Raw genomic sequence first — 13,935 nt, 5'->3', positions numbered from 1 at the left:
CGGCCTATTCTCTCTTCTAAAAGTGTACTTTTGCTTTTAATAAAGCTAGCTTGCATACAATCAATTTCTGGGCGTCTGCCTTCAATTCTTTGTCGACCAGACGCCAAGAACCGAGATCCAGGAATTCCAGGACTCCCCACAACCAGTAACATAAGTGGTTTGGAGGTCCTTGGGTTCCTTAACACCTAATAGACATGATTCTTGCTAGAAATTCAAGCAATCCAGTAACAGAGAACTTTACTGGGTGACTCAGCACAAACTGGTTACACTCTTCCTTATGTGTGATATCAGATACTTGGATAAAATTTTGACGTTCCCTTAACTGACTCTGAAGGTTATAAGGAAGTAAGAAGCAGCATCAAGAAAAATAAGTCACCCATCCTCTCATGGTCTGGGAAGGGCAAATCTACAGGTTAAACTTTGGGGCTGACAGGCTGAGAGCAAGGTACTTCGGGGACTGAGGGAGGCCGCAAGCCAAGCAGCAAACATCCAGAGTCGGACACCCGAAACCCCGAGTCAGAGTCCCAGTAGAGTCGCAGTAGAGTCGCCCCTACTCCGGAAGCCCCGGGAGGTTTCATGCCACGCCCCGGCCACGCTCCCAGCTTCCGCAGCGAACTACATTTCCCAGAATGCTATTCAATCCGCCTCGCAGAGCGCCGTAAGCGCCCGGGTGACGCCATCAGCCCGCGCGTTGTTTAGACTCTACTGATGTCGTGGCGCTTAGGGAAAAGAAGTTGGTGTTTCGCCGGATCCTGGTCCTGAAGACGCGGTCTCGGTTACCCCTGGCCCCTTTCTACCCACCCCTCCGCCCGCCTTTTCCCTCCCTTCTCTGGCAGGATGAGGCGTGCAGGCTTGGGTAAGAAGAGGGCTGAGATTCGAAGTTCGGGGCCCCTGGAACCGGCTGTGCTGGGCGCAGGGACACGGGAGGAAATTGGACCGGTTTTAAGTCACTGGAATCTAGGCCAGAAAGGATATATCGAGGGGTCTTTGGAGGCGGTACCAAGTAGGACACATAATGTATCCTGGATTCTAGGATTGGTTTAGTCCCAGGGTTCTTTCAGTCCCAGGTTTGGATGATAGGTCTAGAGGAAGTAGTGGAGGATTGAGGGTGGAGTATATACAGGTGCCAAATCAGCAGACAAGGTTTTCAGTGTTATCGATTGAGCGTGATTATGGAAACTGCTCGTTTCCCTAAGTCTTGCTTCGATTTCTTTTTTTCTGCTGGCCCTGGATATTAGTTTCTTCAAAAGTGAAATTTGAAGAACGTTCATGCGAAACAGTAATAATAATCATATTAGTCTGATAACAGTGAGTTACAAAGGTAAATGTACGTGTCATTACTGTTAAAGGCTGTGATGTGTTAACATCTGGGTCAGAGGCCATTTTACCCAGAACATATCTGAGTCTTGTTCCTCTGTTAATGCAGTAGAATGTGGTAATCCTTGACGACTTAGATCTTGTTCTTGACCTTTTGGCTTAGGAAGCAGGTTCACCAAGCAGCGGGAATAAGTTAGGCACAAGGACTTTTAATGGGCCATTATAATGCAGAGCTATTAAAACAGCATTTTCTGGTTCTGAAATTCTTTATTAAGAGACAGTTAAAAAAAAAAAAAAAAAGGACTTCTAAATCAGCGTACAATATACCTGAGAAAATATATGAAGTATTTGGAAAAAGATGTTGCTTTTTTAAAATTATTATGATTAGATGGAAAAAAAAACGTTTTCAAAGTGTCAGTTTAAAGTTGGTCAAAGTTGTCAGTAACTCGAGACTTGTACATTGATTAATAAATGGTAATATGAGAAATAGCTTTTGAAAAACATAGTTTTTATGAATTGTTGGATCATAGACGTTGGCCAGGTAAATCGTAGAGAAAAATTAATTTTGAGCAAGTTTACTTTTATATGCCTAAATGTTTTTCCTTTGTATCATTACTAATGATAACAAACATTTATTGTGTACCTACCTTAGTAAGCTCCAGTTATACAGTCCTTTGTGGCCCTGTGTGTGCTCGCTAAAGCGAGAGTAGGAACATGTTCAAAGATAAATTATAGTACAGGGTGATAGTTATACATCCAAATAACAGATAAATTCTTCAGATAGTGAATATCTAGGGATTTGTGGAGACATAAGGAACTTGAACTAGAGCTTGAGTAATAGAGTATGTGAGAGGTAAGTTCCAGTTGGAAGGATGACACACATCCCCCCCCAAAAGTCATAGAACTAGAATTATGAATGATGTGTCAAAGAGATTATGATTAAGCCAGTTTGGTTGAAGTGGGAAATGTGGAACCAGAATCACCACATTGTAGAGATCTTCGAGTTCCAGGCCAAGGAATTTGGATCTTACCAATAGGAGCCCTTTGGCTCCTTTGAATGTTTTGTGTAGCAGTGTGCCATGATAAATGACAGGAAAGAGACTTGAGAAGTGGTGGTTCTCAGCCCCCATTGAATATTAGGATCACCTGGAGAGTTTTTAAGGCATTGATACCTGGACCCCAGCTCAGACTAATTAAATTAGAATTTTTATGATAGAGCCTTTACCTTTTAAGCTCCCTTGTAGTTAGGAGGAAAGGTGGTTATCTAGATGTCTGTTGCTATCATTTACATTGGTGTGATGTGATGAGGGCTTTTTATTTTTTAATTTAGCTTTTTTTTTTTTTTAAGTATCAGTGTGGAATTTTAAACTTGGGATGAATAGTGAATCTAATGTGAAGAAGTTGCCATATTTCACATGCATCTCTAAATGATTTGGCTCAGTTATTAATAGAAACTACCCCCCAAAAGTAGCATTTGTCTAAATGAACAAAGGCTGAGGATGGATGACTTTGGCATTCATCAACTTTCCTACAACTTTTCATAACAATAATTCAGACAAAAAGAAGTAGCTAAGTTTGGAATAGCAACTCTTAGCATTTTATTTGATTTTTTTCTTTTTATATTGGATGTGGGAGATAGTGTAAGGGAATTATAAAACTCTTAATAGAGGAAATGTGTATTTGTAAGATTGCTGGGCAATAAAACGAGAATTTTGCTTTTAATAAATGGAACAGTATAGAACTCTAAAATTAAAATTAAGATAGGCAAAAGAGCAAAACAAAGAAAATAAAGCAAATAGCCATTAATTTACAAATAGATTCCTTGGTGGTTGTCGAGGTACATTCATAACCTTAGTCAAAAAATAAGACATTTTTCTCTTTAAGGATTTTGGTCCTTATTAAAGTAGAATATCTTTGATTGTTGGAATGTTAATTTATTTTTTAAATTATTATTTTAATTAAGTGTAGAAAATATTGTGCCAGTCACTTGAGTTATTTTATAATCGCACATTTGGAGAGCTTTATGGATACTGTGTCAGCAATGAGGGGAAAGTTGAAGAATGCAACTCTTTTTCCTCTGGAACATACTTAACCTATTGTGGTTTTTATGGGGGTGGAGATTGTGTCAGCATCTGCTGCATAGAAAGTACTCATTAGGTACAAGGGATATAGAATTATGAGACACTGTCTTTGCCCTCAGAGAAGCTTATTATTTCATTCTTGACAAAGGCAGGAACATTCAAAATTGTTATTGACTGAATAACAGTGAATTCAGATTCTATTCATTTACAAGTATTTATTGAGTATGCCTTTGTGTGTATGTCTGCGCTTGTGTGCATACACGCGCACATTTGGGGATATACAGCTGTGAGTAAAACAAATTTAGTTTCTGCGCTTGGTGTGGTCTAGAGTGTGATATTAGTGATACGTACAGCAAAGCCGTAAGGATTCAAAAGAGGGAGTTTTGCTTTTCAGAGAAAGTGAGATTTGTGTTATGCCTTGAAAGAGCTTCCTTCAGTGACAGCGCTGACTGCTACCTAACTGTCTTTCTATCTCTTATTGTCACTATCACTCCACCTACTCTCTGAGCTTGAGAAACCTCTAGTTTCTATATCATCCCTTTCCCCACATTCTCAGGCCTCTCTTGAAACTGCTTCAATCCTTGTCCAGTCTAGACCACATAATTCATACGTTTAACCACTCTTTTGGCAAGTAATCTCAGCCTTTCTTGGGTTTCTGTCCTTTTGCAGCCCCAGTGCTGTAAACCTCCAACTCCTGTGTAAGCCAATCATCCAGCTTCTCATGGGCTAACTTAGACTCTTCTTTCACACAAACAGGGGGATTGAAACCACTACTACATATTGCCTCAGCCAGCATTGTTTTATCCCCCTCGTAATCCTGTATAGTCCTCGTCAGTTTCCTCCATTATTTTCTTTACTGTCTTTTTCAAATGATTACCATTCTTCAGAGGCAGGCTTTTCTCTTCTTTTACTGAGAAAATTGGTGGTATCAATTGTTTTTTAAAAGTTAAGTGATACCCTCAACTATGTTTCCTCTCAATCCTCCCAACAACATTTATCTAGGTATTCACTGTTCAAGGTTCACTCCACCTGTTTGATTGCCTGATGAATATCAAGCACTATATTAGGCAGTGGCCAAGAGTGTAATCCTGTATTCACAATGCTATTTCCTAGAAGGTAAGCTCCAAAGGATAGCATCTGGAAAGAAAATGGATCTGACACATGGTAGTTTCTCAAATATTTGTTGAAGAATGAATGAATTCCTCTCTTAACTCTCAGCTAATACTCTCCATAAATTATTTGAGCTCTCTTCTATTTAAAAGATGCCAATAAAGGACTCTCCCTCTGCCATGAGCTCCCTCCTGCTATATTATCCTCTTTATCCCTTTCCGTTCATAGCCAGGCTTCTTCAATGGGGAGTTGATGTTACTATTTGATCTTTTTCAAACTGTAGTTCTATGGAGCAGGAACTGTGTCCTGAATATCCTTATATATCAGTGTCTATTTTAGTGCGTTGTGGGCAATCAATAAGCAGTCAATAAATGTGTATTGAAATGAATATCCTTTGCTTAAGAGAGGACATTAGGATTATTCTGATTTCTATTTGATTATTAATTTTTAAAATTCATTTGAAGTGTGAATATTATAGACATACGTGGTCTGCAACGCCCTCCAGGGGTCTTTTTCGGTTTTTTCTTATTAAGGTTTCAAAAGTGGCTTGTTTTTGCTATAGCTGTACTTGTGACTGATCCTTGCAGGTGAAGGAGTACCTCCTGGCAACTACGGCAACTATGGCTATGCTAATAGTGGGTATAGTGCCTGCGAAGAAGAAAACGAGAGACTCACTGAAAGTCTGAGAAACAAAGTAACTGCTATAAAATCTGTAAGTATGTAACAGATATAGTTTTACATTTGTATATTAGATGCAAAATATTATATACTTATAAACTACATACTTGTATTGGCATGGTCCTAAGGAATTCAGTTACCCAAATAGTATAGTTCAGTGAGGTCAAAGTACACTCAAAATTTAGACATTCAAGTACGTTAGAAAATGTGGCCAATGAAAACATATGGTACATTTGTTTGTTTTTAAAAACTTAAGCTGTTTTTATGGTCAAATCTAAAATATAGTATGTTGTCTATAGTTATGTCTCCAAACAGTTCATCTTCCACCCCCAAGCAGCTCTTCTCTTGACCTTTTCTCCTAGTCTCCTAAGCTACAAATCTCATTTTTTCCCACTTCTACCTTTTCTGTCACACCAACCACTGAGTCTTCTTTCTACTGTTTCTCTCTATTCTTGCTTTTCTATTTCTAATACTGTCCTCTGGTTTTTTACTGGGAAAGCCTCTTAATCTATCTGCTCATAATTTTTTTACATCTTCTATTCTGAACTACATGCTGTCACCACAGTCATCTTTTTAATGTATTTATTAAATTGCACCCTACACTCCAAGAAGTCTTCAGTGCCCTCCCATGATGTAAGAAATGAAGTCCATACTCTGTAGCTTGAACAAATAGGTCCTTTAAAGATTGTCTACAGCTTTTCAGGCCTTATCTCCTGCACTTCCAGAATGTATATATGCTTTCTGCTGGACAAATTAGAGTGCTCTCTGTGCCCTGTGCACTCTGTCACTTTCCTACTCCCATATCTTTGCTCATGCTATCCTTTGCCTCAAGTGTCCTTTCCCTCCCTACATTAGCTGAAGTCTTGCCTATCTAAAAGGCTGCACTTCACACCCCTTCCCTCCTCCAGGCTTTACCTGGTTACCACATCATAAGTAACTTTCCTTTTGAACATCAGACCATTTGTACTATCACTTTAGCATTTATTGCATAGTGATCTGCATTGGAATTAGTTATATGTACAAGAAGTTTACCAGAACATAGGATTTTCTGTTGTATTTATTTTTATATTTTACACAGCACCTAGTATAATTCCTTATCAGTTGTATTGAGTTAATATGTATTAAATAAAAGGAATTTTAAAAAAGATAATTTTAACAGTGTACGTGATTGATTATGAATTATAATAAACATGCTATATACTTTTAGAGCATTAAGTAGAAGCTCATGTTACCAAAACTTAATTGATATTTCACTAGTCTTGGAAAATAGAAGTGTATTTAGCCTAGAGATTATTACATTCTTAACGACTATTGTTTTCAAAGTCATATTTAATCAAAAGGAGTTGTCTATGAACTAAACAATATTATCTAATGTTAATAATTTAGAAAACATTTAGAAGGAATTAGGAATTAAATGAATTTTTTAAAAAACTCTGATGTTGATAATTTAGGCTCCTTGTTAGAAGAAAGCTTTTATCCCTTAAAAACATCTTTCCTTGGCATGAACGACAGTTGTAATCAGTAGTTAGGTGATTTGGACTACCAAGCTTTATTGTTGCTTTATTATCTCTGAATTGTTCAGTTTTGGGGGAAAACTCAGATTATGATCTATATAATTTTAGTATGGTTTTGTCAACAATACCCCCATATGCTTTTCACCCAAAATAAGATGAAAACAATATTAGCAATGGTTTGCCAAGATTTTTAGTAGAGTTCATTTTTAGATATATTTGTCGTATAAAGTACTAGATAGGTTTTGGTTTGAATAGCAGCCATAATCACAGTAAATATTTCTTTTGGGCTTAGCCTCTTTTCTGCATAGCTTTGGAATGTGGATAGCCTAACTTGTAAAATTTTTTCTAATTTAGTATATTTTAAAGAAAAAAATACTTTTAGAATTGAAAGAAATACTCAGTATAGGTATATATTCAAAGTTATATCACATTTCAATATTTGGATTGGAATTGATAATACAGGTCTTGTATATACCTTTTAACATTTAAAGAAGGCAATATAAAGATAAATGCTGCTGAGTAAATGCTATAAGAATTGAGAAAAGCATGCAAGGACAAGAGAATCAGAAGTATGTACCAAAATTGAAAGATATAATTGAATATTAAGATAAAATCAGAATGAAGAGCAGGGAAACAATATCCTCATTGGGAAGGAGTAGAAATTCTAAAAATATTTTCCATTAATTTTGGTGGAAATTATCAAAAGAAAAGAGTAAATTTTATATTTCTAGAATACAGTTTTATTTGAGAAAATATATACGTTTAAAATGGCGTTGTTTTTGCTTTATAACACTTAACTACCTTTATATGAGTAATAATGTATATGCTTTCTTTATAGCTTTCCATTGAGATAGGCCATGAAGTTAAAAGTCAAAATAAATTATTAGCTGAAATGGTAAGTGGGATTTTAAGTTTAAGAAATTTGATCTAATATTCTCAAATTTAGTGTTAATCAGGAATATTTTAATTTTCATCTATTTTGAAATAGATCTAGAGATCATAAGTCCTGGATTTCCATTTATTTATATCTAATTGGTTTGAAATAACTACAAGGTTTATTTTTGCCATATTTTTACATTCTTCATCTTGCCTAACACATATAAGTAGGAGGAGGAGGTGAAAGCCAATGTATCTTTAATCCTGTGTTTAGAAACACTGTTAAAGACTCAGAGCAATTGATGATTTTGAGTGTTCTTAAGAGATCTCAATGGATATAGACTACCAAGTAATCAAAAAGCACTTTACATCCAATCAACCAAATATCTTGCACCTAATAAAAGCCAATTTCTTTTGCTTGATGTCCTAAGGATCACTTCTGAACAAATCAATAACATTTAAACATCGTAACATCTCAGAGCCTTTTATCTGTAGTCCAAACAATCTCAGCAACATTAGAGCCTTTTCCCATTCTTTGTGTTTATTTTGGATGTCACACTTCTCCAGACTTTCCCTAGTTTCTCCACATGCTTTTAAAATTGTACTGTTTAAAAATGAATATGGCAGGGTGGGGTTTGGGAGATAGGTAGCTCTGCTGCTAAGTGGGAAAAAAATCAAAGAGGTTAGAAAAGCACTGATCTAATAATAATAAGAGGAATATGACATTGAAAGCAATGTTCCTGTGAAGGTTGTGAATTAGCGTCATGTGGAGAAATTTCTGAAAATATTGGTGCCTGGTTCTTACTCTAAATATACTGATTCAGAATTTCAAGGGATAGAGCTTAGGTATATGTATTTTGAAAAAAGCATTCCAAATGATTCTTCTCATGCATAACCCTGGTGAAGAACTACAGATATATAAAGTGCTTCAGCTACATAGAACCAGAGCTATACAACGGGGCTTTTGTATAGGGCCTTTACCTCTCAGGATATTGAGATTTCTATGAAAGTGCAATATTTATAACTCCATACCTAGACTACAATATTTCTAATCCATGTTAGTCCTCTCATCATTAGGACTTTTCCAGCTATGTTTTAATATGGTAGTTTTTCCCCACGCATATTTGTAGTCTTTACACACATTTTTACCACTTCTACATGATATTCTCTTTTAATAGACTCTATTGTTCTTCAAAGTTAGCTATCTAAACTAAAGGATCTTTAAAGGTACATTTAACTGCTAACCATATTAAATTTTGGACAAATTGCTGTACTGAGAAGCAACCAACCATTTGTCCTTTGAGAGCATGCCCCAGCAAAATGTGGGAAGAAACCTGTATGATAGTAGACAAACTGCTTACCTTTATTGTTAAGAGTTTTTAATCCTCATAATTGGTATTTTTAATTACCTTGGGGCTGAAAGACATATTTGTTGGCTAATGAAAGAGCTTTTTGTTCATTGAGAGAATTACTCTGTTTTGTATGGAATAATCAGGCTGATTACCTAAATTATAAAGACTCCTGAATTAACACTAAAAATGTCATTAAAAATGTTCTGATAACAATATATTCATTCAATGTGCATATGAAGAGTATTAGAATCTAAGCATTATATATTGTTTTTCACTTTTCCTCATAGGATTCACAGTTTGATTCTACAACTGGGTTTCTAGGTAAAACTATGGAAAAACTGAAGATTTTATCCAGAGGGAGCCAAACAAAGCTGTTGTGCTATATGATACTGTTTTCATTGTTTGTCTTTTTTGTCATTTATTGGATTATTAAACTGAGGTGATACAAGTAAGTGTGAGTTTGGAATTTGTTCCAACTTAAATATCTTGGAGTACCACTTCAGTAAAAAATCGGTATAAAAACATTCCTAATTTTCAAATACTATGGCTTTTTCCATAGAAGATTACTGAATTTTACATGTTTTATAAATCATATTGGATAATACAGTACTCTTTGAATACTGTTTTTTAATGATTCATTTTTGCCCCTATTTTCAGGGGTATTGAGTTTGGCCCTGACAATTGTTTTTCTGTTGTTTGCTGTCAGATTAAACAGTAGTATAACATTCTGTTGTTAGCATAAATGTTAGGTTTATGTTCCATGTAAAGAAACTTTGCAGCAGAATTACAGAATGCCTGGAGCTCCTGAGGCTGAGCTCCTGAGGCAGTGAACAAGTTTCTGATGGAATGGTACATGTATTTCCTGAACTGCCATCTACCTTAATGATGTACTCCCTTTCCTCCTTTATTTGGTTAAAATTGTAGGTGGATTTCTTTTTACCTATAATTTTCTAATAATTTTTGATGATATGACTCCTCTTTCCCCTTTGCCCAAGGACCTCATTCTTTAATAAAGCTTTTTCTTTTGGCATATTTCTAGTAGGGTGCAAAACAAATGTGTACTGGTATAATTGTTTTATATTAACTTTATACATACTATTAACTTGGCTTATAATAGTTTTATGATTTTAGCTACTTTGGCCATTTGGTTATCATTTGTGACAGAATAACGTCAAGCTAAAGTAATTGCTAAGCTCCGAATGGAAATAAAATGTTCAAGAAAATTAATTGCCTCTGTTTTATTATGTGCTCAAAATAGATAATTGAAAGTACTCAGCATTGAACTTGGGGTTAAGAGTATTGTTGTTTTAATCCAGTATATTTGTTTATAGAAAGGAAAATAAAGACTGTTGAGTAGAAAGAAATATTAAAATGTTCTTGAATACTCTGTGTTGCCGCTGTTTTGGAATTTACCCATTTATGGGCTCCAAAAATAAATTTTTAATGAATTAAGTGACTGTTGCTTCTTTATTCAAGACTTATTTTACATAAACCTGAGAAATGATCCTTAAAACTCAGATTCTGAACAAAATCAGGAAAAGTTAACATATTTATATGATTTCAGAACTCGTTTCAAACAAATGAGATAAATCATGACAAAGTTCAAAAGCCTTTAATTTTTTAAATATTTTTAGTTATAAATCTGTTATCTTTGATTTTGCTGGGTTTGCAATTCCTTTTGCTCATCTCTAATTACCTATCAATTCAGACTATCTTTTCTGGCTGGATTTGTCATTTGTGCTTCTACTTAACATGTAAAAACACTAGAACTAAGAGGGTTTAAGTGACTTAGCATGTAAGAGACAGGTCTGAGATATGATATGAGGGACACCGGTTTGAGTTAAGATGACCTGGGTTCAAATCTCCATTCCTTTACTTGCTCAATGTTCTGGGGCCTTTTTCTTTATTTAAATCACTTATTTCATAGGATTGTTCTGAGAGGTAGATAATATATTGGAAAGTGCCTGACACAATCACTCAATATTATTAGTTCTCCCTATCATTAACAGACACATCAGACAAGGGAGTTATTTTAAGGGCTAGACAGTGAGTTGGTTTCAAGCTTTGAGGAGATGGGACCCTCAAATGGAAATTTCTATCAATTAGATTGATTTGTTTTTCAAGAATGATTTAATTATGTACTTTGTGCCAATTATGTGATAGCAGAGCTCAGGGAAGACTTAGAAATCATTGCAATAAAAAAAAAAAATTCTAACATTAAAATTGCAAAAAGAAAAGCAGGCCAAAGAAAAATGACTGCAGGATGGAAACAAAAGAATCCACAAGAAATAGACAAGATCAAAGCCTTAGGAAAACCAACGACAGCAAGAAAAGGATGGATTTCAAGATTAAGGTTTGGCTATTACATGAACGTATTCGGTAAACACTTTAAATGTTAGATATTATGGAAGAGTTAGGGATTTCATGAAAAGGGGTTGGGATGACGTAAAAGTGGTTCTCATCCCTGCATTGTCTAACATTTCTTATTTTGCAATTCTTTTTAAGAAGTGTCTGAAAGAAGTCCATAACCAGCATTTCATATCACTCCCTCTTACCATGGCCTTTGCTAAGATTGCCTGGGACTCCTCCAGAGGGGCCTGTCCCTACCCCATCAGGAGTCCTTCTGTTTGGGGACACCTTAGGAAAGAGTACTCCCAGAAATAAAATTTTGGGGAAATCATCAAATATGGAAAAGTTCTAATCCATTTATAATCCTTTATAAGCTCACTGCTAACTCTGAAAAGGAAACTATGGCTATAGTTATCTAACAAGTTGATTACAATATTGAGGCAAAATATTTACATTATAGCTTTTATTCAAACAACGTTAAGACTTGAAGATGTTTGGATGGTGGTAACACTATAAATCCTATATTTTAATTGGTAAAGCAGATTCAGAAAGCAATTCATAAAAATCTCAAATGTCTAAATTTTTCTGCTAAATATCTGGTCCATTTTGTTACAAGTTGGTCCTTGGAAGTGTGTCAACACATTTGCAAATAATAGAAACTATAACTTATCTGCACCATCCCTTACAGACATCAGGCATTGGTATCTACAATGAAGAAAGGGAAAATTACACATATTATTAATATAATTTAAATTAGCATGTAAATTCTTTGATGCTATTCAAGTAGAAGATAGTTGTTAAATCTAAAAAAATTTATGGGTTGAAGAAGCGCTAATACTGTCAATACTGTAATAGCTATGTGTAGTGCCAGGTGGATACTAGAGTAATTGGGGGGATCACTTCACTAATTATGTAAATGCCTAACCATTGTGCTATATGCCTGAAAATTAATTAATTAAACTAAGTATCAGAGATAAACCAGAGAGAGAGAGCGATCTAAAAACTAATTGTGGGTATGGCTTTTGGTGCATAGAGTGGATTCAAATCAGAGAAAACCCACAGAACTTTTTAGGGAGCTATACTAATAAAAGTGACATCACTCTAGATTAAAAGGGACTAAATATTAAAAGACTGGGCCCACAACTTTCTATGGGCAGGAAGCAGGCTGAGAATGTCAGAGGGTGAAGCCAAGGGCCATGGAGCATAGTGAATTGGCATGCCGCCTTCAGAGCAGGCAAACTCTTAATAAGGCCTGCAGTTCCCCTGCCTCCTGGTATTCACAGCTTTGTGTAACTCCCTCTTGAGAGTGAGCAGGACCTGTTACTTGCTTCTGATAAGTAGAGGTGGGGAAAAAATCTAAAACAAACATGCAACATTTTATGCATTTGAATTCTGGAGCAGAAAATCCTAGCACATGCACCCATAGAAAGCTTCTGGTTCCATAAAATAAACTAGTTTTCCTAATTTTTCAGTACTCTCAAATTTCAAATTATATGTATTGAATGTGCTTCCTTGTAGAGAAAGTGGAAGAAGCGCTTGATAATGTGGGTTCATTTAGTCAGTAAATAATTTCATCAGGCCGTACTGATGAATAAACTGGCTAAATATTTACTGGGAAGCAGACTAGGATCATAGATAAGACTGAAAGCTATGAAGTCACACTACCTGAGCATAAATCCTGGCTCCAATGCTCACATTATGATTTTGGGCTGATAGCCTCTCCACCTCAGTTACTCTATTTGTAAAACAAGAATAAAAATTGTATGCAGATAGGAGCAATGCAGTCAGAGGGTTATTGTGGTAATCAAATGATAGTCCCTGTGAAGAAGTTAGAGCTGGCTCCTGGTACTCAATGGCGCTGCCTTCAGGGTAGTTGCTCAGAGTTTTCTATTCAAACTTTTCAATTTTTAATTTATTTTTAAAAATATAATCTACCGTCTACGGCCATGCCACCCTGAGCAATCCTGTCTGATCCCGGAAGCTAAGCAGTGTCTGATCCCGGAAGCTAAGCAATGTCAGGCCTGGTTAATACTTGGAATGGGAGACCACCTAGGAAGACCGGGTGCTGTAGGTGTAAAAAATAAAAAAATAAGGGATTGTAAGCTGACAAGGTCCTTGCAATCTGTGAGGTCAACCAAACGTTGCCTCACCCTGCCCTGCCCCCCAAATAAATATATATAAACTACAAACTTTTATAGAATAACAGCATTCTAATATTCAACTTTAAAGGCTACTATAATTTTAATATACTTTCTTGAGTTCTTTGTATCTTCAAATGTCCTAGAGAAATAACCAGGAATTTCTCATGTAATAAGGATTAATTAAGTTAAACATGTGAGTAAGTGAAAAGGAGGGAAACTATATATATATATATATATACACATGTATATATATGTACATATGAGTGTGTATGTTATAAAGAGAGGAAAACTGCAACTACTTTTATATTTATATAGCCTTTGACTTAAATTATATTAAACTTTTTTGGAGGATGTGGACATTTAAGGGCAGGTAGTAGAAAAATGTTATATGTTAAGTAGTTTGCTGTTTAATTGAGGTTGTAAGTGTTACTTTATTCAATGTATAGTTTTCCTTTTGTTCCTAGTAATGGAATGATGTATGTTTTCAGGAGATTTAACTAATTTCTAATTAAACAAT

At 35.5% G+C, this 13,935-nt stretch overlaps 1 protein-coding gene across 1 annotated transcript; it reads left to right on the top strand.

The window, feature by feature from the left end:
- The first annotated feature begins 671 nt into the window (after positions 1-671).
- BET1 (Bet1 golgi vesicular membrane trafficking protein) lies at positions 672-10,380 on the top strand. Its single transcript, XM_006911909.3, has 4 exons — positions 672-856; positions 5,096-5,220; positions 7,539-7,595; positions 9,216-10,380. The coding sequence occupies exons 1-4, from the start codon at positions 838-840 to the stop codon at positions 9,369-9,371; spliced, it is 357 nt and encodes a 118-aa protein (XP_006911971.1). The 5' UTR covers positions 672-837; the 3' UTR covers positions 9,372-10,380.
- The last annotated feature ends 3,555 nt before the right edge of the window (positions 10,381-13,935 follow it).

Source organism: Pteropus alecto, unplaced genomic scaffold (genome assembly GCF_000325575.1).
Source record: "Pteropus alecto unplaced genomic scaffold, ASM32557v1 scaffold21, whole genome shotgun sequence".
In the NCBI taxonomy this organism is placed as follows: Eukaryota; Metazoa; Chordata; class Mammalia; order Chiroptera; family Pteropodidae; genus Pteropus; species Pteropus alecto.
This window is presented reverse-complemented; position numbering and strand designations above follow the sequence as displayed.

Coding starts and splice junctions, on each gene's coding strand:
- BET1 (XM_006911909.3), top strand. Junction 5,221..7,538: donor AAGTAACTGCTATAAAATCT/GTAAGTATGTAA, acceptor CTTTCTTTATAG/CTTTCCATTGAGATAGGCCA. Junction 7,596..9,215: donor ATAAATTATTAGCTGAAATG/GTAAGTGGGATT, acceptor TTTTCCTCATAG/GATTCACAGTTTGATTCTAC.